This window comes from Rhyacophila brunnea, unplaced genomic scaffold (assembly GCF_057557595.1).
Source record: "Rhyacophila brunnea isolate RB1 unplaced genomic scaffold, BYU_Rbru_1.0 scaffold_8, whole genome shotgun sequence".
NCBI lineage: Eukaryota > Metazoa > Arthropoda > Insecta > Trichoptera > Rhyacophilidae > Rhyacophila > Rhyacophila brunnea.
In genome coordinates, this window is record NW_028233350.1 from 40,729,101 (window position 1) to 40,756,002 (window position 26,902).

At 33.2% G+C, this 26,902-nt stretch overlaps 1 protein-coding gene and 1 long non-coding RNA gene across 14 annotated transcripts in view; one reads left to right on the forward strand and one right to left on the reverse strand.

The window, feature by feature from the left end:
- Positions 1–4,817, forward strand: part of LOC147064232 (uncharacterized) — a 391,070-nt gene extending 386,253 nt beyond the window's left edge. Inside the window, exons 2-4 of the long non-coding RNA XR_015072023.1 lie at positions 2,698–2,786; positions 3,570–4,212; positions 4,466–4,817. This is a non-coding gene — a long non-coding RNA (uncharacterized LOC147064232). The remainder of the gene's footprint in view (positions 1–2,697; positions 2,787–3,569; positions 4,213–4,465) is intronic.
- The window catches only part of OtopLa (proton channel otopetrin-like a), a 195,868-nt gene continuing 172,971 nt past the window's right edge, over positions 4,006–26,902 (reverse strand). For 5 of the 13 annotated variants that reach the window (XM_085959276.1, XM_085959277.1, XM_085959278.1 and 2 more), the window contains 8 exons: positions 18,458–18,620; positions 17,357–17,530; positions 15,398–15,775; positions 10,340–10,568; positions 9,777–10,061; positions 5,927–6,161; positions 4,464–4,631; positions 4,006–4,146 (listed from right to left, as the gene is read on the reverse strand). In XM_085959276.1, coding sequence (XP_085815402.1) covers positions 4,006–4,146; positions 4,464–4,631; positions 5,927–6,161; positions 9,777–10,061; positions 10,340–10,568; positions 15,398–15,775; positions 17,357–17,530; positions 18,458–18,620 — 1,773 coding nt within the window. Of the gene's footprint in view, positions 4,147–4,463; positions 4,632–5,926; positions 6,162–9,776; positions 10,062–10,339; positions 10,572–15,397; positions 15,776–17,356; positions 17,531–18,457; positions 18,621–26,902 lie in introns of all 13 variants that reach the window. The other 8 variants (XM_085959286.1, XM_085959285.1, XM_085959282.1 and 5 more) reach the window with 5 other exon arrangements.

Here is a 26,902-nt window from a genome sequence, read left to right on the forward strand (position 1 = left end):
GTTTCTATTAACAGATTTCTGTTTTTATGAGAAATGGATGTTGACCACTTGCTCAACCTATTAGGTCCATACTCTGACTTCAAATACAAATTGAAAAACAATATAATATTCTGTAATTACTAAACCCAGGATTCGAACCTGGGACCCGTGACATTATAAGCTCAATCATGCTAAAATCAGTAATTCTATGTCGTGTACTATGTACTATGAAGTGGTCAAGAATGGTATCATTAAAACTACCAAAATCGATTTCATCGCTTCATAAATGAAGGGAGAAGAAAGGTTAGTCAAGGCAAAAATCAGCTTATTGTGTATGAAATGCACAAAAACGTCGGATATTATGTTTTTATTACTTTTTTTCATTTTTATTATGATAATATATCAAAATAAATGAGAAATCAATTTATATAAATCCTTTTACTTAATATTAAACCCATTATCCAAGCGATAACGATTTCATTCTTCTTTTTGCTCTCCTGCACAATAATTATCATTTTGTCGATGAGCCCGTTTTTGCTGTGTACTCTTCAAATACTATATAAATAATAGATTTTTAGTTCTTGGGCTTTTTGGGAACACTGGACTATATAATGTCAAAGTTGTTTCACCAACACTTGTATCTAGTCTGTGTCATATTCGTCCATATTTTCTCATACACAATAACGCAAATATTATTGTTGATAATACGTTAATGGCGCACATAGATCTTAATATTTTTTTTTATAAATATTGTGTGTTAATCAGGTAAATAATGAAACACAATTTTTGTTATAGCAATTGTATTTATTTAGAATAGACATACATTTTTAAATTGTTTCAGAAGTACAATGAATATTTGCACAATTTCCATTAATTATTCATGATTTTTTTGATGAAAATGCATTGTAAGAAAAAAATAAAAATAAATCTAGCAATGACTGTCAGAAGAGTCGGAATGAATATGTGGCGAAGGAATCGTATATTACTTACAACTTACGAACACACAGAGATTTTTTTAAAAAACGTATTAGAGCTTTTAACATTAAGTTTATTGGCAGTGATAAGTGTTAAAACCGATTGATTTTTAAGTCTGTCGAGGTAAAATATGCAAGTCTATAAAGGTGTGTTCTATTTGGTTCTTTTTCAAAATACAAAATGGAGATATTTTAATGATAATATTATTGTTAATTCTTTTCATTTAATTTTTTTTTACCTTTCTGCGACTACTGCAGATTGGTAAATTTCCATTTGTATTGTGTGGACAACAGTAATTTAATACGACACGGCCCGGGTAGAAAAACAATGAGGCATTTATTTTATTTATAATAATATGTCACTCAATATTAAAATTTTAATGTTGCCACCCGACAAAATTTTATGATATTATATTTTATAAAACAGTGAGAAGAGACTGATTCAATCGAAGCATTTTATATTATAAGGATTACTTTCTCTACTAAGATGTTTATACTTGAATTCTATTTTCATTAATCTATATTAATTTTAATATGAAAATTGTGTACGGATTATTATATTAAAAAAAATGCACCATAAAAGCAAAATACAATAAAGACAAAAATCAAATCATTATATTTATATATATTTATCTGACGATTAAATTAAAACAATACAAATAAAAGGACAACGTATTTACACGATTTCTATAATTTAAACTTTTTTTATATTTTGAAATTTTCATTTCATATCCTATTTCGATAAACATCTTAATTTTTAAATTTAAAATATAAAACACTTAAAACGGTTTGAATAAAATTACACAATATCTTTTTATACTTATAGACATTCTATAATATAAATGAATATATAATTATTTATTTTGCTCGACTTAAGTTTTTAAAATACATTTATTTTCTATTTTGGTATCAAGCAAATTAAATGTAACTCCATAACATTATGTATACAGTCAATTTGTTATTGATCGAAATGTATATTTATTACTTTTATAACCCTAGGGTAGGTAGGTTAGGTAGGTACTTACTATTAAAAACGATGGCATATATTATTATGTATATCTTTCAAAAGCGTTAATAAAATTTTAATTATCGTTTGTACCTTACGGAAAAAAATCTGTATTATTTATAAATCGGTTCATCGAAGAACTGGTATTAGTCTCAAAATTGGTTTAGTCTTTTGTTAGTAATAATATTAAGTACTTCAAAGTTACAAAAGAAATTATCGCATTATGAACTCAAAGAAATAAGATTACATACAAAAAAACTATGGCACCTCGAGGAAATGAAGTTTTACAAAGTGTCAAAATCAATAAATTCAATCTTTCACACTATATTATAATGTATTTACAAAATATTACTCTAAAAATGACACTTCAAAGGCGTAATTTTTAGTGAAATACAAAAGATGAGAAGCTGTACTTTTTTAGTGAAATACAAAACATGAGAAAGTGTGAAATAAATTGACAAAAATTTCAACAAACCAGTAACAAATATATCAGATTTCTTTAGGAAATCGTTACAATGATTCGGTTGGTTTATTCGTTTCATAGTGACAATAATAAATTACTTAAAACTGTTTATATTATTAATTATAATCAAATAAGTAATGCAGAATTCTACCATGATTTATTTTTTGTATAAAAGTTGCGTATAAAGATTTGTTTAAGTATACCCATATAAAATTTACGACTTAATAGTTTAAAGTCATATTTAATTACCTGAATATCATTATGTGTAACGACAGCCAAAATGTGTTTGATCGAAGCCGAATGAAGAGGTCGACTGGTTTGCGAGCGACCGAAGCTACTTGCTACTTGTTCCGATACTTAAGAGGTATGATCTTTTTGTTACGAATTTAATATAAAAGTATAGAAGTATGAAAGAAATAATTTTAGCTGGTACTGACCGGTTCGAGTGTAGAAAATTTACAGTATAAATGTATACAAAATTTGATTTTTATATTCCTAGTCACGCGATTGGTGAAATATTTTACGGATACTGAGTATAATAACTTTAATTTAATTCACTTGCGACACCGTCAACTAATCTATACACGAACAAGTTAAATTGTGGATATACATAGTACATTATGCCTTTGACACCTAAAATGGACATTTTGATAGACACGCAAGTTCTACACATCACATAGTAAGTTCTTTCACATATGAAATGTTTGTAATCTATTGTTTTGATAATAATATGTAATTTATTACTTTTACAGGAATATAATAAATATGTTAACTTTCCCTACATACACTTAAATGTACATAAATTGTCAATACTTTAAGAATATTTGATTATATATATTATAATATCATATAAATATTTTGTTTTATGTGAAATATTAAACTTTGAAATGTTAACGCAACGAGAAAATAAAACCGATTAATATGACCCGCAGTTCCGGCGGCGTTTCAATTCATGAATCATCAGTAAACTGTCTGATTTGTAAAATAAAAAAAATACAAGAACACATTTAACGACTATTCCCGTTCCAGATAGGCCTACAATGTTTCGCCTCGGCTTATCGGATACGGTACAATTTGTGCTTTTTTTTATTATTTACTACCCATCAGTATAGTAATATCTAACTTCTACGTTTTTTTTTGGATACAGTAGGAAAAGCCGGCGTCAGCTTTACAAAAATCATCAGGCAAATTGACACCCAAAACTATAACGGTTCTACATCAAAATTGAGCAGGAAATTAGACAAAATATTGAGATGACAATAATATAATTTTATCAATTGGGCAAATTCAACACGACAACACCGAATTTCGATTTCAAACAAACAAGAATTTCACATCGTAATAAAACAAGCCCTACTGCTTTTCGGCGGACAGTCTCTTTCGGTCACCCGGTAGAGAGTATTGCAAAGTATAATAATACATTCAATCAGTAAACGGTTGGCACTTTCCCGAACTCTGCGAGGACTGCGCCTCGCTTGATGTGATTCTCCATTTTTACTCGCTTATCGGTTTGAGGAGTTCAAAGAGAGACTTTGATGTAAATACTGACGGTTAATGGCATACGCCATTTGCGCGGGAATGATTCATTCCAGACGCGCTTTGTAGCTGGTCTTCCAGATTTCGGCGAGGGTGACGGCCGAGTGGAAGCGGTGGAAGATACACAGCGGCAGAGTGACGCGTTGGACGATGGCCCATGCCAAGAATCCGTAGAAGTCCAGTTGAACCTGCCGATGGAGACATAATATTAGAACAACTATTTCAGTCACGAGCGGCTTAAGGTTATATACAGGGTAATAATACAGTTATATAAAAGTTATATACAGGGTTTGATTCCCCGTCGGGGTGGCTTACTTTTTTCAAAAAAAGATTTTTTCAATTGGTTATAATATACTCTCTCAGAAAGTGTTTTTCAAAAAATTATGTATTTTCACTTTGATTAATGTTTTTATTCTTTTAGTGTCAGTTTTCTCTGCATCTTGTTTGAAGTGAATGTAAGGATTTCAGTGATAAATGAGTTATCAATGAATGGCTGGGTAATTACAGGGTTGGCGACGACTTTCTGGGTCTCGAAGGTGTAGATGAGCCACATGGTGACATTGCAGATGAGCAGGAAGGTGACAACTTGGCGTGCCGGCTTGCTGCGGTCCTGTTCTGGAAGGTGCACCCTGCGGCGGGACACATCAGCGATAAACAGCAATTGGAGCACGACCTGGAGACAAAATTTACTCCATATTAATTCACAGATTCATTTATTTCTTACACTATTTACTTATTACACTTTCAATCATGTAAAAAGCAAAATGTTTGGTCTAATTTCTGTGTAACTTTGAATTTTTATTGTGTTTAAATAATGTGTGACAAAAAATTTACCTGTATCACACGTTTTTCATTAATTAATACTTTTTGTATATTTCTGTAATTATCCCAGCAAAGATAATATTACCATCATCAGTCGATTTCATCTTCAAGGAGTTGTTCTTGATAGAGATGTTATTTATTAATTCTTAACTCATAAAATAATGTTCTGGATGTCATTTGCAAATTTTCCTGTTGAGCTAAGTAGATGTGATTTGAGGCTGTTAATTTCAAAGTCGGTAACCTCCATATTCCGTGTGATATTTTTATGTTCCTGGTAAGAGTGACGGCAGAGTTTATGTTTGGAATAAATTTCTGCGTTATTGATCCTGTGGCGGATGTTGTGTATCTGTGGTTCCATAGCTCTATTGTGTCTTCGTTTAGTTTTTATTTTGCATAACTTAGAAGGAAATGTATGTAGGTTGAAGGTCTTTTATCTGTTGTGGCTTGTTTAGCGAATTTATCAGCTTAACTACTAAGTACTAACAGGCCACGGAGCGGTGTCAGCCTATCTAAAAAGATTTAAATTGAGGAATTATGACTGTTGTCCATGTGACGGCAACACATCTCAAACTGTGTGGCATATCATCAACGACTGCCCTGTATTAGAAAGGAAGCGATGGATTCTTAGGACTCTGTGTAGACAGCATAATCATGAAATTGACCTACAAAAGCCTCACGAAGTACTAAGCAATAGAACAACACAAGAACACTACATAAAATATTTAATTCTGGCCATAAACAAAATTGAAGATATTAAATGGAGGAACATAATTAGCCACACATCAATGCAACTAATCCTCCCAACCACCTTGTACGAAAAAGCAAGGGCATGGTTATTTATATTAAAAAAAAAACCTCCATTTTTAGATAATGGAAAATAACTGCCAAGCACATTTAAGATTGCAAATAGAATATTTTTAGTTGTAAAATGTAAAACCCCTAGTTTAATTGTATATAACTAACAAACAGAGCTCGGGTTGATACTTTATGAATATATATACAATGAAAGTAGTTACCGAATCAGAATCAAGAAAAATATGAAAGAAACTAAAAATGGCAGCTTTGACATTAATAGCCTCATTTCCTCAACAAAATCAGCGATAGGGTGAGTTTCAAGTAATTTTAAGTGGATGAAGTAATCATTACCTGCACGACGCTAAGAATTCCGGTGATCATGACGAGGAGGTTGGGTTCTTTGGTGAAGGCTCCTAGACTTCCAGCGATGACGCTGAACACGGCATAGACGAAGAGGCCGAAGGCAGAAACTCGCAGAAGGATGTCGTTCAGGTCTGACTGTTCCTCCGAGCGGAACTTCAGTTGTTGGACCCTGCAAGGGGGATAGTGGGAAGGATCTCTACACGTCCAGGACATTTCCGACGCTCTGGAGCACAAACGGCAGTATATTCACCATTCAACATTTGACATTTTTGCACCGTTTGTGGTAGTGAAGTGATTTCACAATGTTGTGTCGAATGTAGTATGTATTGAAATAATATTGAAATAACGGAGAGAGAAAATCATTCAGATAAATAAAAAAATTACAAGGAAGGAATTTATAAGGAATGGGTTAAGAGTGAATGACAAAAATAAAAAATGAATAAAATAATTGCAACATAAATGCTAAATAAAAAAAATAAAACAAATGAATTTGTAAAGAGTTTAATGGAAAATATGTATACTAAATATACTCCTGATAACACGTTGTCATGAGACAGAAATGTAACATATTTTTTTGTATTGATTTTCATCTAATTTACAAACTGATATACATACTATGTAGTCTTGTAAAATAGTTTTGAAGGCAACATAATATATTACAGAATTATTTTTATCATGACATCATTGAATATATTCGTGTATGGCGTGAATAATATGTTGATTAGTCTAAAAATATCAATTCTCAGGGCAGCTTTGGTTCTAAGGTTGGTATTCTGTGGTAAATCCAGTTTTCGAAATGGAACGGAGCACACAGGAGCACACTGGAGCGCCGCTCCGGTTCATAAAATCTACAAAATAATCGCTCCGTCTCGTGGAAAAAATAATTTCACCGTCTGAGCTAGATTGGCCATAGGTATAACAAAAATCTAATACACTTATTTTTATAAAATACATATAAAATTAGATAGGTAACTATGTTGATACTTAAAATACGTAAAACTATTAAGTGCTCTGGTTTGTAAAATTTTCTATTTCGAGCGCTGTGTAAATCAGATTACTTATATGTTTTTGGATGATTTAACATTTCAGTAAAATGTTTTTAAATTCCCAACAAACTAAAATTTAAAAACATTCCTAATTTACCACAGAACACCAACCTTACAAATAACTGCCCTGAGAATTGATGTTTTTAGACTTATTAACGTATTCACGCCATACGCGGATATTATCTATAGTAAGTTTTAATGAACTTGTTCAGTTAGTCAGTTTGTAAGAATGCTTCGTAAATGAAAATGTTTCAGCAGTCAACTACGAAAAATGATGAATGGTAATTATCTCAACGTAGACAGAAGACAGGTTTATTAAATTAGACTATGTATACTAAAAGATTTACAAAACTTACTACATATTACATAATTTATTATTAATACAGGTAACCCTCATGTGTCGTAACCTCGGCGAGTGGGAATTTATTATCGTGATCGATTTTTAATTTTTAATACTGTAAAACCCTGTTAATTCAAAATGGAAAAAACTTATTAACTTACTAATTACGAAATACAAGATGTAGATGTATGGCAAAAACACAGTAAAACATGAAAAAAAAAAGTTTTTTTCTTGTTCCAATTTTGTATAATAAAATTGTTCAAAATCGCTATAAATAGATTTTATAAATTTTCGCAAAAATTTTGATTTACTGCGAATTTCAAATTGACCGTGTTCGTATTAACGGGATTTTATTTTGACGATGCCAGGAATCTAGGGATTGCAATACTGGTATTTCAAAACCGGTATTCCAGTATTTATCAATACCGAAATACCGGTTTTAAAAATCCAAAATACCGGAATTTTCGGTATTAAGAAAGCACACTCGTTCACTTGTTTTTGAAAATGAACTATAAGTTATGTGCTGCTAAAATGCAAATATATTGAGTGAATCCAACAGAGGTGAAAAAATAATAAAACAAATTTCATCAAATATATTTATATAAGTGTCGCGATGAATTATCATAATATTATTTCGGAATAGAAAACATCCGTGACAAAAATGTTCAATTAATCTATAATTATTGATGACTGTACAAGCGTTGAATTTAAGAAGCTTTTCCTGCAGCCTTAATTTTCTCGCACTTAATGAACTTTGAGGGCTTTAGTTAAAATTATCAATATATTCAAATTATTTATAAAAACTCACTAGTTCTACAATTATTATGATCAATAAATATTTTTAAATGTCAACATAATAAATGTAGATATGTAGGTTTTTGCTCTAAAATAATATTTTAAAAAGATTTTCGTCACTATATTTATTGATAAGCACCTACTTCTGTTTATTTTAATGTTTAAGAAATACCGATATTCAATAATAAGAAATACCGAAAAACCAATATTGACATTTTCATTCGGTATTGCAATCCCTACAGGAATCATCATAATGAGAGGAATCTCACTCGTACAATCCGATTATTTGACAGTTCTCGACAAATTTTATTTAATAAGACGTATAGACAGGCCAAGCAGAGTTTTTTGCAACACGAAACAAAATTAATATTATTTTTTCAGTTTATATTAGATACTTTTATTTTATATATGACACTTTTGTTTAGTTTAAAAAGTGTCTATATATATAAAAAAAAATTGTTTTGTCTTTCAAATCCGTTGAATGTGACTGTGTCCAAAACGTATCTCCCGCGATACCCAGGGTTACCTACAGTGGGAAAGCGTAGCAAAATAGTGTCTATTTATATAAATAATACTGAATTCAATAAGATTAATTTGTGGTACACATGGAGACAGGCAGTCTAATATTAGGGATATGATAATTTTACTATAAATGTAACCTATCGACAGAGGAATCAAGTTAACTACTTAATGGAATTTGACTTAAAATTTTAATTGATTTAAGTTTTGCATTTTTCAATTTGAGTAACTAATTTGGGTTCCGCCTTTCGCCACCTGCAAGCATTATGCGCACTCACCAATAGCAAACGCACAACCAACACAAACTATACTTAATTACGCACCAAATTAATACAGTAGGCGCTCGGTAATCCGGCACCCATATTTTTTCACCTATGCTGGATTGTCGGAAATGCCAGATTATTGGATTTCTATAGGAAATAATTAATAATCTGTCGAGGTCGGGCACCAAACAGCCGAGCGAACGGCTCTCCGCTCTGTAATTCGGCAGTTTAATGTGAAACCTGCCGGATTATAGAGCAGGAGAGCTGAGTTGCAAAATGCCGGACTATTAGACGTGCCGGATTGGTGAACGCCGGGATACCGAGCGCTACTGTTCATTAAAAATTGGTAAAACAATATAAGCAAAGAATAATCAAAGTTGGTATGACAAAAAATTTAAACAAAACTGACAGCTGTCAAATAACTACATTTGGTAAACAGAAATTGTAAGAGACAAAGGAATATTGTATTGAGTACCAATTATTTACACAAATTTACCGAAGAGTAATAAATACTTTAATATTTGCAATAATTGTTATCGGTTGATGGATTTTGAAAAAAATATAAATTGAATACAGAAAGCGTGTTGCCATTTTAATAATGATGAACAGACATTATACTCGAAACACTTTATCCGTGATGCATGCATTTGCAACTAAAATACTGATAAAGTATCCATTAAATTACCTACCTATTTAAAGTTAGGTACTATGTGAAGTTTTCACATTTTGTACCATCACTGGTACATCAATTAAAAAATAATTAAATAAAAGTTGTAACTTCAAAAATGGCTTCACTTTTAATTGCGAGAAGCACCGTTGCCCTGTTAATCATTATTAATCCACGTTAACCCATGTCACAATTAACCTATGCATACCTTATGAAGCCAATGATGATAGCCAAGATAGAGAGCCCCATAAGGACGCAGTGAGAGACGTCGGCCAGGTAGATAGCGAGAAGGCCTAAATCGGGGTGGTGGATCAGCACGAAGAAGAGAATCAAGCAGATGAGAGAGCCGACCAGCAGCAGCAGACCGAAGAAGAGACCCTTGGAGGCCCCCACACAGTCCACTCGCCCAGTGTGTTGTGCGTGAGCCATCGCCACTGCACGCCTCGACAGCATCACTTCCAGACGGTGTTCTAGGTCTTCTTCAGTCATGTATCTGTCAACAATCAAACTTTCCATCTGTAGTCTAGTCAAATAATTTAATATAATAAAACTCCAATAATTTTTTTATAGTTTGTCATTTGCCAAAGCGAATGTTCTTTTGTTATTCGTGAGAGCATCTATAAATAATAAAATAACTACTTTTAAATAGTAAAGTAGGTACCTATCGTAATTTTTATGTTCATAAATGTTTTGTCGAACAATCCATCGAGGGAAAACGACGATGATATTCGTGTTTGCGAAGTGACAAGCATACCATAATGAGATAATTACCGTGAATGACGTCCAATATGCTTCCACATGATGTAGATGACAGCGGCACCGATGAGAGAGTATTCGATGATGAAGGGGTAGAGATAGGGAGCGGAGTCTTGCACAATGGTGCCCATGATGTTGACGCGCCCGCAGCTCTGGGGAATCCCGAACGTGTTGTTGCTGGCTATCAGGGCAGATGGGTACAGGTTGTCCAACGATTCGATTTCGGTGCCATTCTGAGGGAACCCTGCTGACAAAATTAATAATCATATTGCGAATTAGTGAAACATGTTATGTCATCTTTTTTTCATGAAATGAAATGATTAGTATTAATATATCTGTACCAGTGGCGTGCGGTTTATAGATGCTGTAAATGCAATGCACTCCTAAATTATTCCGAATAAAATATCCGTAAAAACATAAACCATAAGAAAAAAAACTTTATAAGTATAGTAAAAACTGTAGAAATGAACAAATATAATCATAGTATTACTATAATATAACATGTTAATAGAAAAAAATTGTGTCCGTTGCAAGTACTTGAGACTGAAGTGAAACTACAGTGGAACCCTAATTTAACATGACCGGAATACTTGTTTTCGTACTATATGCGTGTATAGTTTCTGTAGTTCCGTTTCATTTACTTATATTTATTTTCCATTTTTTTTACGTTTTTCTTAGCTTGTATTCTTATTTGTCCGGTACAAATCTTGAAATTGATTTTTAACTAGCTTCCCGACTAGCTAGACATTTGAAACTTTTAGAATATATCAGAACACGATGCCAATGCATTTTTTTGATACTTTAAGTAGAATTGAATTCGTTTTCAGTTATTTATTCTGTTTTGTATGAAAAGTTATTTCGACACCATTATTGGTTAGTAGCAAAGCAGATGGTTCTAGCAACTAAATTATTAATATATACGTGCGTTACTATGGAAATCAAAATGACATTTCAGTATTATTTCTATCAAGTACAAATTTTTTTGATTGTTCAAGCTAGCAAGTCAAGTTTATAACAGAAAATTTAAAAACGTTGTATATAAAAAGTTCTTATTATCTTGTAATTATTATTATGTTTTTATTTACCATAATTTTCGTCTGTAATATTCAAAATTCAATTAAAATTACGAATTAATATTAAAAATCCAATTTATTTGAATTCCAGGCGTATGTGTGTAATATTTAAAGATGTCATGACTGCAGTGCCCAAGACCAAGGTTACGCAGCACGATTGTTTTAAGTTAAGTTTGTTGATTTATGTTTTTGGTATATTGTTTACGCCCTTTCAAATAATGTCTCACCAAAGAAAACATTGTCATTTTAAACAGCGCTCGAAATGGAAAAGTTTACGAACTGGAGCGCTCGACAAATTTTCTGAAGATATTTACATAGTCATCAAATCGTTTGTGTGTTTTATAAAAATAAGTGTGTCAGATTTTCTATTCTATGGCCTATCTAGCTCAGATGGTCAACATATTTTTTCCACGAGACGGAGTGATAATTTTACAAATTTCACGAGCCGGAACGGCGTTCCGGTGTGTTCCGTTCCATTTCGAGCCCTAATTTTAAAAGAAAACAAACATTCTCAATAAGGTTAAAGAACACGTTGATATAATATGCTCCAAACTATTTTGTATGATTTTTCTTAGGATGTGCGTACACTCTTTCGATTGTTGTACTGTTAATTTCGGTGTAATTGAGTCAACAATCGTTTGCATAGTCTCATCGGTTATAACATACATGGCTTGTCAAAAAATATATATTTCGCAAACATAGATGGCCAGTACATGTAAGAAATATTTCAATAGTTAACTAGTAAATGACAGTTTTAATAATTTATAAATACAATAATGTCTATAGAAATCAGTCATTCAGAATTAATTTCAATTTCCACGTGGTAAGAAAATGTATTAGAGGGCTTTCAACTGATATGAATGCTCAAAAAAAAATCAATTATAAATCAAAAATAAAAAATAAAAAAAAATAAATCATTCATAAGATTCTACTTTAAAAAAATGAATAAGTACATACTACAAATTACAATAGATTTATCAAAGCATTACAATAATAATATATGGTAGTAGGTAATGAGAGATTGAGAAGCATCTAAAGCAAAAAGCTATAGGCATGATGCCCTAATTTCCCCTTATACTGGATCCGAATTTGGATGGCATATAGCTGGAATATACATGCTGTCCTGCTTTGACATTTCTCTCACGCAGTGGGCAATATTGTATAGCGCATTGTGGTAAATTCATAATACAGTATCAAATACATTTTAATGTTTAACTGTGTTCCTTCATAGTTAATGAAACTACACGATTGACTGATTTATTGATGTTACATATCGTCGCTATAGGATTGGTTTCCCGAATATCCGTTTTTGTAGAAATCGACCTCTTAATGCAGAATGTTTTTTTGTATCTTATTGGACGAGAACCATGCCTTTCTTTAAAAACTTTGTAATGGTAATGAATACATCATTCATATGCTGTAAAAATAACAATTTAAGTATCTCCATGTATTTAAATATAGGATTATGAAATTTGTTTTTCGTCTCCATTTGGTCAATTCGGGAAACCAATCCTACAGCGACGATATGTCAAAGATACACAATGTTACATTCGTCAAAGACAGGGTCTGCATGTCAGACTTAGCTATCTGACTTCTTAAGGCGCATCGACTATAATAAACTGTTTTTGCAGACGGAAAAGTATTATCCATTTCTGTTAATCTTCTTTTTTGGGATTTAGAGTGGGTAATTAAAAAAAATCGGTGTGTGTACTTATGTACGCGCGTTAGAAGCTATACTTCTTTGGCGTAACAAAACAAAAACAAAACTTGTGATAACCTAGATTCTTCAACTAGCTCTTAATTATCTTGTTAAATTATACACTCAAGAAAAAAGGCCGCTTATTGGAGTGCAGTTGGTTTATTTCTATACACTTTAACTTATATTACTAAATTATGTAATTATTTCTCGTTGTTTTTATTTTTTTTCTTGCGTTTGTATACAGCTGACTGGTTCGCAGCTAACTTCATATTGTCGGGCACTTTTGTAACGGTGTGCGCGTGCAGCTCTCAATTTCGCTCTCTAACTAACGCCCCAAAAGAAGTATAACTTCAAAAATGGAATAGTTTCCTTATGAAATGGTACATGTGTTCAGTATTTATCATCCATAGCTGAGTACCAATCAAAATTTGTGTCTGTATGCTAATGCATCATTCCTCTTGCTCCCCGTTATCGTCACCGCACACTTGGATAGGGTTTGCGGCAAAATTGTACACCGACCCGTGCGACAAATTTTAAAATATTTTATTTTCATATCACACTATTTTGCCACGTAATAACTTTTTAAATGCTTCTTTGAAAAAAAGATGTCGATGGTGGTTTCGTGCATTTCTTCAAGGGCTTTAGCCCTCACACATGAAACGGCTAAATGAGCTCATGGCAGTAGAAACTGTAGCTGGTACAATGAAACATCAGCAGTATTTCTACTATTTGAGAGGTGGCATTTATAAAGAGCTGGTTATCCTTCATTTACACACTTTACAATACACTCATAATTTTGGGTTCTGTATTTGCCAAGAATATAATAATATGCTGATTTCTATGATGAGAAAAGACAGAGCATCGTAATCTTTCTTATAGTTTACAGATTTGGTTTCCAAAGCTCCCCAAATTCTTAATTTTCGACTATTATACGGCACCTGGACCCTTAATCAGGGTTACGGAAGATTTAAACAAAAAAGAAAGATTATTTTTGATATTACACCAATTAATTCTTTAGCAAAAAAATATTGCACACCACAAAAAAAGAAGAGAAAAATTGTTGCAAACATAAAAAATATAGGAAAACCTCGATTAACTGGACTAAAATGAGAAAGTTTAGAAAAAAAATGAAGATTTCACTATTGATTGAAACCCGTTTCTGATGATCATCGTGAAATCCGTATAATCGAGGTTCTACTGTACGTAAATGTTAGTATTAATAATAATTTAATGATACAGGAGTGATGAATGAATTAAAATGATTTTTTAGGTGTTAGCTACGTATTTAAAAAAATGTTTAAAACAACAAGACATCTTGAAAATCACATAAAATCCTGTGCCGGTGTCCGGAAGTGTTTGGCATGTTACGGCTTCGGTGGGAAAAATTACTTGGACCAGTTTGTCTCACCCAGTACTATAATGTATTCTAACACAATAATCGTTTCGATAAAATCAACAGTTCGCGGTTGAAACCACCACCAGGATTCCAAGACTAATTTTATACAACTTCTAACATTAATTTATCAGAAGCATTGTAAAATTTGAAAAACAAATGGACATGCACAATCATTTCGACTGTGTTTAGGAAAAAGGGCGTAACCCTCGATTTTTCGAAAAGTGCTTTAATTAAATATTAACAATGTATACAACTAAAGACACGTTCTATAAAAATGAAGTAAGGCGTAAATACCGAATTATTATCTTAATTCAGGTTTTAATTGAGATTAATTAATTTTTAATTAATGGAAAAAAGCATTTATCCTCAATTTTAATGATTTTTCTGTAATAACTTCTTTACTTATTATTAGATCGAAAATATATTACTCTAAATCATCAATCATCATGCACCCAATGTCTGTGCCTATTTTCCAAAAAATATTAAACTAAAATCTCTCAAAAAACGTTTTTTGCCTCTCCTGTAAAATTTGTTCTGTGAGGGTTACGCCCTTTTTCCTAAACACGGTCGATTTGTTTAAAACTCAACCTACGTCTACACCCGCGAACATCGTTATTAAATTAAATGTAGTTTGGACAGTCCACATCATATAAATTTGCAAGTTTTCATCAAAACAACATTTCATGAAACTTCCCACCATTGTTTGCAAAATGTTTTCCATCCGCGTGGAATATAGTTTTTATATAATTTTTATTTGTTCACTTGTGTAATCAGAAATATTACTAGGTTTTTGTTGTTATTTTTAATAATTTTAATTCAAAGATGTCTCGCTGAAAATAAAAATAATAAACTAGATGCATGCGACGAAGGAAGCACTAATCGATTCCATTTTCTCCGGCACCAACCTGACAGAGGTGGTGGTCCATTATTAGCTCCATAGATATTATTGTTAATGGGATAGTTCCAAACGTTATTGTCATCGGACGCGATAACAGTAGACGGGTTAGTCGTGGTGGTAAAAGCCACCGGAGCAATGGTCTTGTAGAACCAATCGGCCGCGGCGGTCGCGGCCGTCGAAGTGTGACTCGCCAGGGTTGTCAAGGGAGAAACGGTAGTAGTGGGCGGAGAGGGAGCAGGGGTCCAGGGATCGTCGTTGGACCACGGATCCAGATCGGACTGGTGAACGTTCCCGGGGATGGACAAGGTTGGAATGGTGCTCTTTATTTTTTTCAACAGGGTGGATGCGGGGGTTTTTCCGTAGTAAGGATAATGGGTACTGGTAGCTGTAAAGGGAGAAACAAGATGTTAGATCCCTTTTTTTAGTTAATGAGAAAGATGCGCTACTTACTATGTTATATTAAAAGGCTTTTTGCAGGTTTCTTGACTTTTTACAAGAGATGTTAGTGCTTTAATAGTATTGTAAGAAAGAAGGTGACACATATTGGATTAAAACATACAATATTCCATACTGATGAATTAATTAGAATTATTATCAATAATATATGTTAGAATATTATGCTATCTGTTACCACACGGAATATTAGCATGTGAGATGCATGAAATGTCAAATTGAAGTCGAATTTAATTATACACTTAATAATTAATCATCCTATAAATTTAAGTACTTATTCTAGGTTTATCTGCACATAGTATAAAGTATGTAATTAACGAATTAGGTGAATCTAAAGTTATAAAGAATTGTCATCATAATAGTGTGAAGTTTTCTTCAAATGAATTTGCAATGCTAGGTCACTTGTAGCTAACTTAATCAATATACCACAGGTCCTTTTCCCCCTTTAATTTCATACATTTAGGTTCTATCTCTATAGAAGGTTTTTTGGTTTTGCCTATTCTGTTGGCAATATGATTATAGTGTTGCCATTGGTTGTTGAAATATACTATGGAAGTGACAGTGTCATATTTAATATTATAAAGCGCGAAATATATTATGGTGCATGTCGCGGACTATCACATGACGTCACAGTAAGCTGCCGCTATGGGAAAAAGTGTATAATGTCATTTTTCTTGGTGTTTAAAATGTTATCAGACGCTCACATCCCGTAGGACATTTTGAACCTTTAAACTAACATTGTCAGTTGGCAAAATCTGCCAAAATAACCAAAACAACAGTGAGGTCACCTGACGTTTGAACTACACTGCATTGACACCTACATGACGTTTTGAATGTTTTTATCGTTTTCTAGATGTCTAAACTTTTTAGTATCATGTCAAAATCACGTTTTTTGTCTTTAGTGGTTGGCACTATGTATTTTCTATAAGAGTCTATTATCTATGGTCTGCAGGTTGGGTTTTGTTCAAAATATTATCTATGGATATAATATCGCAAGTAATTTTAATGTATGGCACACGTAGAAACAGTTAACATTAATTGAAATTAGCATGAATAATTAATAATAATTCAAAATACTAATACATTAGAGTTGGCACTCTCTATAATTGAATTTAGAGAGGTGGTGATCGTTCAAAATATTCTGCAAAATGATGAAACCATAGACTAAATTTGTCACCGTGATAGAGTGACATGACATGCATCTCAATTTGATCACAACTTTAATCTTACAACATATGTCATCACCCTTTTCATTTTTTTCTTCATTTAAGTATTACAGCACTGAATTCCTGCATCAAAAGTATGTAACAAACCAGCAAACTTCCAACTGTATTATCTAAAATATGAATCTAAATTAATAAGAAATAAATAATGATTTATATAACGATTGTAATTAATATTGAGTTAGTAGCAGCTGCGATAAAGATGAATCGATATGTCTTGATATTTATGATTGATTGAATGGCGGTTAGTAATACGAGATTAGTAGAAAGTGAAAGAATATTCGACTCACTGGGGACAACAGTTGTAGTGCTTGGAGTTGTGGCAAAACCGATAGCTTTGTACGCATAGTTCTTGAGGGTTGTCGGTACCAGTCCAGGAGTGATGGTCGGGATGGCTCTTGTTCCTCCCACTTCAGTTCCTAGAACAGTTCCAGCATTACGGAGAGTGTGCAGACGGATGCTTTCTGCAATATTCAAATTATAAATGGGTATTATTCAGGAAGTAATTAATTAGTGAGAAAATGGGATCCTTTTATGTCACGTAAAAATATGAAGTGTGAAATTTTTAATCCAAATTGGGGCACAATTTTGTAAAATTGATTTGATATTGAAATCACATAACAGATTAATAAATAGAAATGTAAGTCATCGCCATGGACCAAGGTTTTGAAGTAGAATGCTTTACGACAGTCAGGCTGACTGTCCTACTGCCTACTGCCCTCAATATTGAATGCATGTTACATTTACATGACAATATTTAAGGCGATGCTTTACCTACCAGAGGCACCTAGCGGAAAAATACAAAGTTTGCAATTAGAGACATTTTTATGATAATTTACAATTTCAACTGTATTAATAAATAAATATATACTTATCTGAAAACATTAAAAAGAAAAATATTTCTTATTTTAAGACAAAGATAAGCTTACAATTATTGTAAAAAAATGTTATAAAACGTGAATTTGTCAAAGGACCCCATCTTAATATTACATAATATGTATTATATATTATATTTTATGGTCATATTTATTGTTAAAATTTAGTTTATTAAGTTTTCTATGTTTTGTCGTTGAGATTTTTGACTAATTCGTAGTTTTAATATTTTTTATATTCATTTCAAAAAACATCGATTTTTATAAAAATATAAATGTGCATAACTTGAAATCCTTTTTATTTATATGAAATCTTATTTAGGTATGGTCCCAATAATGAAACAAATACGTTTGACTGATTAAATTTAGTGTGCACTATTTATGTCGGATCTTAATTCCACCCTTCGCCACTGATGTGAATATAATTTGTCAATTTGGAATTTCAAGTAAACGTTATCTGTAAATTTTAAAAACTGCATGTGTGCTTCTAACAAAAACCAGTGGTAGCAAATAAATTACCCAATATGATTCCGTCCTCAGGGTGGTCTCCTCGATTGGTGTGGTAGGCGGTGATCTCCTTGAGGGACTCCAGCACCAGGGTTCGGATCCAGACGCACAGGTTAGTGGCCACCACGTGCATCAGTCCGAAGCGGGCCACCACTTTGAATCGATGGATGTTCAACTGCATTATAAAAATAGACATTTAATAAATACTTTATAAAAATCTATCTGCTGTATTGGTCTGGTGGAAAATAGTGTCATATTGCAGAGAATGGAAAATGTTTCTTTAGATTTTATTCTAAAAAATATTTATTAACTTATTAATTTAATTAATTAATTTATTAAAATATTACCATCCAAAAGCTAAAATACCCTCTTTTAAATGTTTTATGATATATTTCTGGATAAAGATTTCAACAAAGATCCAATTGAAATGTTTTGAAGAGCGAAACCAATCATGGAGTAGGTACACACAATTTAAGGTATTTATGACCCCCCCCCTATCCCCATTTTGTGACAAAATCTTTTACTCTTCTGTCAATTTTTTTTTATACCATGTTCGATCCTATGAAGATCCGTGTCCGGAAACTTGTACGTGTGCTGTTCGCTGTATCACACTTCACCGTGAAATGGTGTATCGGAAATATATGGCCGTATATTAAAGATCGTCCAACCTCTTTGGGTCGTATAGTACCTACTGACATAAAATTCATGTCTAAATAGAACACAGTTCTTGTCGGTTTACACTTAGCCGATATACTGAATTATTTGTTAGGTTAGGTTTTCATTCTTGAATTTTGCCAAAATCAGCAATGAAAATTGAATTAATGTTCATATTGAATCTATTAAAATTGGAGACCGTATAGTATATTTCTGATAGAAAGCTTACGGCAAACTGTGCCACGGTGAAATATTTTACGTACAATTTACATGTAACCAAAGAGATCATATTATGGACATCCACAGAGTGGAGGTTGTATCAACAGATTTTTGTTTTTTACGGGAAACAGATGTTGGCCACGTGCTCAACCTATCAGGTCTGTTAGGCCAGACCTGGAATTCGTACCCCATTATAAGCCTATGTCGTAACCGTTCGGCCATTGGGGAAACCTAATCTAAATTATGTTACATTTCTCCACACAATCATTATAGATAACCCCCCCCCCATAACACCCCTTCTCGCAAATCATCAGATTATATCAGGCTCTCTCCTTCCCCAATATGGCATAACCTCATATTACATAGAGCCAAGGGTTCCCAAACCATAAGCCGCGATCCCCAGGGGGTTCCATTATGTTGTTTGACATACAACTGGGACTAAATTTAATCAGGAAACACTAATAACTTGTGAGAAAATGTGAAATTTTATGATTATTTTGCATGTGTTTCTAAACTAGATCGTGTGTTACTAAACTATCATACAAATTGATTTACTGGTTATCATTTATGCTCTGATATTTAGCTCTAGGATGGCAGAATATTATTTTTGCATGTGTGACAGGCAGGTTAGGTTAGGTTAGTGCGGCAACAAATACTTTATATAGAACTAAATAATTTAATTAAAACATTTTCCATTAAAATCAAGTGAAGGAATACGGGAAGTTTAGGATATATTATAATTTAGTGAAATTTCATTGCTGTGAATAACTCAGTAGCCTCATGAAAAAGGGAGACATGTCAAATATATTAAATTGAAATGTATTCTAATCGCTAAGATAATAGGAGAATAAGTCATTTAAATATGGATACCAAGGATTCTGACTTATCTCCCTGTTCCGTGTTAAGAAATAATAAAGAAAAAACAAACAAAAGGCTTCTCAATCGGTGTGCCATTAACAATTGGGAAGTGTGCAATATTATAACATATGCTATTGTAGAAAGATTTTGTGATTTCACAGCTTTGCTGAACCAAAAGCGATACTCATCAATGGCACTCAAATCGAGCGGGTCAACAACTACGTCTTGTATTGACGGTGGTTTGTATGACGAGATTGCTCGCAGAACCAAACTGGCATGGAGTGCATTTGGGCGCCTGAAGAGTATTTTCAAAAGTCACCACCCACTGTGTCTTGAGCGTAGTGTTCAACTAATGTGTGCTACCAATGTTTACATATGTGTGTGAAGCATGGACTTTTAATGTAAGAAAAATCCAAAAATAACCTACCTCAACGTGGCAAAAGATCATAAAAGAAACAATGGATAAGGATCAGACAAGAGAATGAGATGTGATAGAGGTCGCTAAGCCGATGAAATAGCAATGGGCCAGACATGTCGCTTGAGAAGTGGACTACCGCTGGACAAATGACGTCATACAGTGGTACCCAATGGGCACTAACCACAGGGACGCCCTAAAATTTGCAAGATAGATGATCTTATAATCCGGCTCTCACATCAAAACTCGTCTCGCCCAAAAACGTGTTGAATACGTCGATGTGACGTCATCGTTATTAAACACAAACAACAAAACACATGTTGCCAAATGGAGCTCCGCAGATTGGTCGAATGAGACTGTTTCGTTTGAAAAAAAACATCTGGCTGTTGTAATCGATAAATTGCATTCTTCTCGGGCTATGAGTCGAAGAGTCGAAGTCACATACAAACACCTACGAATTGGTCATTTCGATACCGGCTCGCTAATCACTGCATTGAAATATCGATACGATTCGAAGGCTACGCGCGACTGTAGCTAGGTAGATGTGTGCGGTCTTCACAAGCAACACTGGATTTCAGTTCTCGGAAGGTTGTTCGGCACACGAGACGAGTTTTGATGTGAGAGCCGGCTAAAGTTCGGTGGATGTACGTGGCAGCAAAGAATTAGGGACCGAGAAGAGTGGAGGAGTTACGGGAGGCCTTCATCCAGCAGTGGATTGACAGATGAGTTTTGATGTGAGAGCCGGCTAAAGTTCGGTGGATGTACGTGGCAGCGAAGAATTAGGGACAGAGAAGAGTGGAGGGAGTTACGGGAGGCCTTCATCCAGCAGTGGATTGACTCTGACTGATGATGATACAAAAATTTACAACTGAGATACACAAAATGTGTTACGTAGTTTAAGAGTTTATCGATAGACACCTACAAACATCTGTATTATCTTGTAGTGTGCTCTGAAAATTTTATAATCTGAATAGTGTGCCTACTGGAATACATCATTTAATTTCACATTGTTTTGACTAATCTCCCTTTTCTAGGTACCATAGAAGTAATGTTTATTTAAATAATTGAGGTGCTTAGGATTAAACGAGTATAAGTGATCATATATAATTAAAAAATCAGTAAATATATAATTAAAAAAGTGTTTTTCACACCACCTATTTTATGTGTGAAGCAGTATTTAAATATATAACTGATTTTTATGAAGAATTATATGTATTGTACTGTAGAGATGATGTATAAAATGTTAGTATGTATATACCACTGGCGAAGGGAGGAGGTAGGCTGTTAAGATCCGATATAAATAGTGCACACTAAACGTTGTCAGTCAAACATATTTGTTTTCATTGAACTAAGACTCTAATGTGTAGATAGATAGTGTTTGTTAGTTTTTAAAATTCAATTAAATCCTGCCTAATCCCAGCCATAGTAGATAATAGTCAAAAATATTCGTTTATCTATAATATATTCAAAATTATTATACCATTAAACCATACATAATTTTAAATATTTTATAGATAGAAGAATATTTTTATCGATTATGGTTTGGGTAGGCAGGGCTTAATGAATAATTTATAAACATCATTTGCAATATGTATTCTTAAGGTGATACATCAGTGAAACGGCAAATAATTTTCAACTATAGGCGTGACGAAATTTTGGACTCGCTCACATTCTGAGAGAGAACGTCGAGTTGGAAACACGTCACTTTGTTTCATGATGGCGACGGGCGTATTAATTCTTAAATTGTGTAAAGATGACTAAAAACGTTACCCATTTACTTTAAAAAGAAAACATGTCAATGAATATATTATTATTGTTACTAATAGAACAATAAACAGAACATAAAATGGACGTATGTTGGATTTATATGACAAATTATATTTCGTTTTCATGCATCATTTGCACCCGTGACCCGCAATCCGTGCATCGCCTAGCCACGATCTTTTTAGACCTTGCCTCAACTGATGTACAACCTTAATCCAATGAAAACAAACTAGTATCACTGAAAAAGTGTGCACTATTTTTGTCGGATCGCCCTTAGCATAGCATACCTAAACTATTATGGTTTAGCTTAGGGAGGATTCAATTGAATTTAAAAAACTAACCAGCACCATCTGCAAATTGTATTCTTAGTAAAAACAAAAAAGTATGACTGACATCATGGCCCCACATTTTAAAGCAGGCCCCCAGGCCAGGATCTTTGGTGGGCCACCCTACCCATCGCTAGGGTTAAAGGTAGTAGGACGTTCTACAGAATAGTTTTCTAAATGTTGTTTCACGTAAAATCAAGAGTGTTCGGGTATTTTCAATGATTTTTTTATTGTTGAATTGATACACTTGCTTTATGAAACCGCATTACACAAACTAGATATTTTAAAATGTTAATATTCTCTAAGTAAAATAGCACAGCAGGCGAATTTCTTTCCCATCGGAGCAAATTTGTGATTATCTCACTTATCAGGTCGACCCATCACGCTGGGCCCCCCAGACTCCGGGCCCCCGGGCTAGAGCCCTGTCAGTCCCCTCTTTGTGGGGGCCATGACTGACATAGTTTAGTGTGCACTATTTATGCCAAATCCTAACAGCCTACCTCCACCCTTCGCCACTGGTATATACATTACATACGTAGCAATGCATATAATTTGTTTATCCTGACTTATAAATTATTTATATTAAATTATAATTATATAAAATTTATATTAAATAGAAATATACATTAAGGGTATACCTCAGCTGAGGCATGGTCTAAAAAGATCGTGACTAGGCGATGCGCGGATTGCGGCTCGTGGGTGCAAATGACGCGAACCGAACGAAATATAATTTGTCATAAAAATACAACATGCGTCCTATTTATGTTATACTTATTATTATATTCGTAATAATAATAGTATGTTCATTGACATGTTTTCTTTTTCAAGTACATGCGGAACGTTTTTAAGTCATCTTTACACGATTTAAGAATATATTCATCCGACTCCATCACAAAAGAAATTTACGGTCGACTATCCCTCTCCGAATGGCAACGCGCCTCAACGCGGCCGAAATTTCGTTCCACATAGTGTTGAAAATTATTTGCCGTTTCACTTATGTACGCTCTTAACATAAAGAAATATACTTTTTGCTTAGAATTCTTGTAATGGATATTTTTATAATAACATCTGATTAATAAAACATTAAAAATGGTTATGTAGAATTTACAAATGTATATTTAATTTTGAAGTCGATTTACTCAAATTGGCCAGCGGTGCACTTGTAATCGTTCAGTCCCCAGCGCCTTAATTATTGTAATGTAAGATTTATTTTATTTTCACGCAAATAATCAGGCATGTCCAACTTCAAGTAGGATGCAATATACTATTTAGTATCAAAACTGACAATGATCTACCACACTCGTCATTTTTAAACTTGAAATAACGTATACTGTTTGGCTGAGAAAAATTAAACAACACTTGTCCATTCACCATCATCAAGAAATATTCAATTTTCCATTCGTCGTAAAAATTATGTTTTGGTCTTCTTACACGCTGAGCCTACTCCTGCGCGACAGTAAGGAGAAACCCCACCTCAGTTTAAAGTGTAAGGATTCACATCTTCTCATTCTCTCACTCCTGTGGCAGGCCGTGAGTGATGCAATGCATGAGTTTCTTATGGTTTATTTGCAAACGAATTTCATGTAAGCTGGTTAAGGAAATAAAATAGAAATAGTTAATGCTGCCCCTTCAAAATTGTAATGAAATAATATTATATTACACGCTTTTCACATTGTAAGGACTCGATAACTCTTTTACGGTGCGATCGACCAAAATCCATCCCGCTATCGGCGCGCGTTGGACATGCCTGCTGTACATGATCTATACCAGGGGTAGTCAACCTTTTTATACATACCGCCGCCCACTTTTGTATCTCTCTTAGTAGTAAATTTTTTTTAACCACCGGTTCCACAGTATTGATTATTTATAGAGTAGGGAAGTAACTTTACTTTATAAAATTTATAAAGCAGAGTTACAGCAAGTTAAAGTAATAATTACTTACCAAATACTTTATGTCAGACTTTCGCTTAGTTTGGCAGAATAAATCTTTATAAAACAACTTACTGTCGTTAAATTTATCAATTTATTTATACTTTGTATACATAGAAGCATGAAGTCCGATGAAATTACATTTAATTAATTAAATTATCAATGAGGCTGCGAAACTAAATACTGGATATCTGGCTCAATTTTTGTGAGGAACAAACGAAAGTCTCCTCTTTCGGAAATATTCAGGCGGTTTCTTTCTTTGGTTATAATATGATTAACAGCACTAAAGCCTGATTTCACAAGATATGAAGTAGGAAAAGGTATCAATAAACTAAATATCATTTTCCACATACTTGGATATAAGACAGGCATTTTTTTATTTTGCCATAGGTTTTCATATACACCACTATCGAATTTATGTTTACTTTCTTCATCGTATCTAATTTATAACAGCTGTTCTTCTTGGCGATAGATACAAATAGTATATTTTCTGAAATTTTAATTGTCACGGGGAATTTTATGAAAACATAATGAAAATGTTTTTAAAACCCCTACCGCCTACCATGAAAGCTGGAACGCCCACTAGTGGGAGGTAGGGACTAGGTTGAATACCCCTGATCTATACATTAATTCTATTTTATTAGTATTATATTGACAAACAATTCATTTTAATTATTATCGTAACATGTTATTAAGAAGAAACTAGTAAAAAATATAAAACAATGTGTCGTCAACACATTGTTAGTAAACTTAAAAACACCAAAAATCAGAAAACAACAATGAGTCGATTAATGATGGTAATTTATTATGAAAGTGGAATTATTTATTTGATCGTCGATATAAAGTGAAATAACACCATGAGATGAATTGTAGTGATGTCTCCCAAATTGTTTAAAAAATATAAACAAATTTTGAGATTCAATGAAAAAAACTGTCAACAATTATTTTGACAGATGTCTCAAAATTAGAAACAGCTGTTTCTTGTACTTAAATAAATAATTAGTGTCAGATCGTTTATGGCAGGGGAACACCACTGGATGAACGTTCATAAATGCAACTAAAAAAGAAATGAGTGCACTGCAAAAACTTAATAAACAGCTAAATGTAACGCATTTTCAACACAAATATAAAAGTGTAATAAAACTCTTTTTTTATTGTTAAATGATTTTATATGCAAAGCATTCCAATGGGTTAAAAGAATAATTGCTGAAAAATAATAAATAATATTATAATAACATTGAACAACATTCATTATAACTTTATATTATTTCACCTATAAACTAATAGTGGCACAATTACATTATTATGATTTAAAAATACAGTTGAACTTGGTTATTACGATCACGGAAATAGCGAGATCTCAGATGTAATGAGGAAACATTTGTTGACATTTTAGTTTATGATTTTCTCCATACATTTATTCACTTTTATAACGAGCTACTTCTCGGGTATACCGAGCAAAACTGTTAATGTGTCGATCATTTAAAAACAACATTTTCGACACTAAAGCGTCAATTACATTGAGCTTCTTTACGAGCTGTTTGTTGGCGAATTTATAATCTGCCTGTAAAGTCGCCCAGTGTAATCATCGAACAAGCTAACAAGCAGGTTGTAAACACTCTACCCAGAAAAGTTGAAAGCCGGTCAACTTTACATGCTACACGCCAGCGTGTGGGCCTACTGCGTCTGCGCAGTAGAGCGCAGTAGCAACCTCCCGGTAAAAAAACGAACTACGTTCTGTCAAAATAGTCGCTGGCTTGTGGCTTCTTAGCGAATGGAAAGTTTTGTGTGTAATCATCAAATCGCAGTAGCTGAAATAGCTCGTAAAGAAGCTCAATGTAATTGACGCTTAAGCAATAAAATCCTATCGGGCAGTTAACCAGACCGATGCCGCCGGGATCGGATTACGTTTATGACACTAGTTAAGTGTCTTAAGTACCTAATTAATGTTTTTGCACATAACATTGAAAAAGTATCCACACATATGGTTGAAATTGCATGTAAAAAATCCAAACTTTGTGAAGTCAGAACCAGCGCCGGCCTCTTTTGTTTATGAATGTCATGCTTGTTTCGGGGATTTTTACGATGGTTTTCAGATTTTTTATGTTCAATGCTTAAGGCTATACCTCAGTTGAGGCATGGTCTAAAAAGGTCGTGGCTAGGCGATGCGCGGATTGTGCAAATGACGCGTGCCGAACGAAATATAATTTGTCATATAAATCCAACATGCGTCCATTTAATGTTCTGTTTATTGTTCTATTAGTAACAATAATAATATATTCATTGACATGT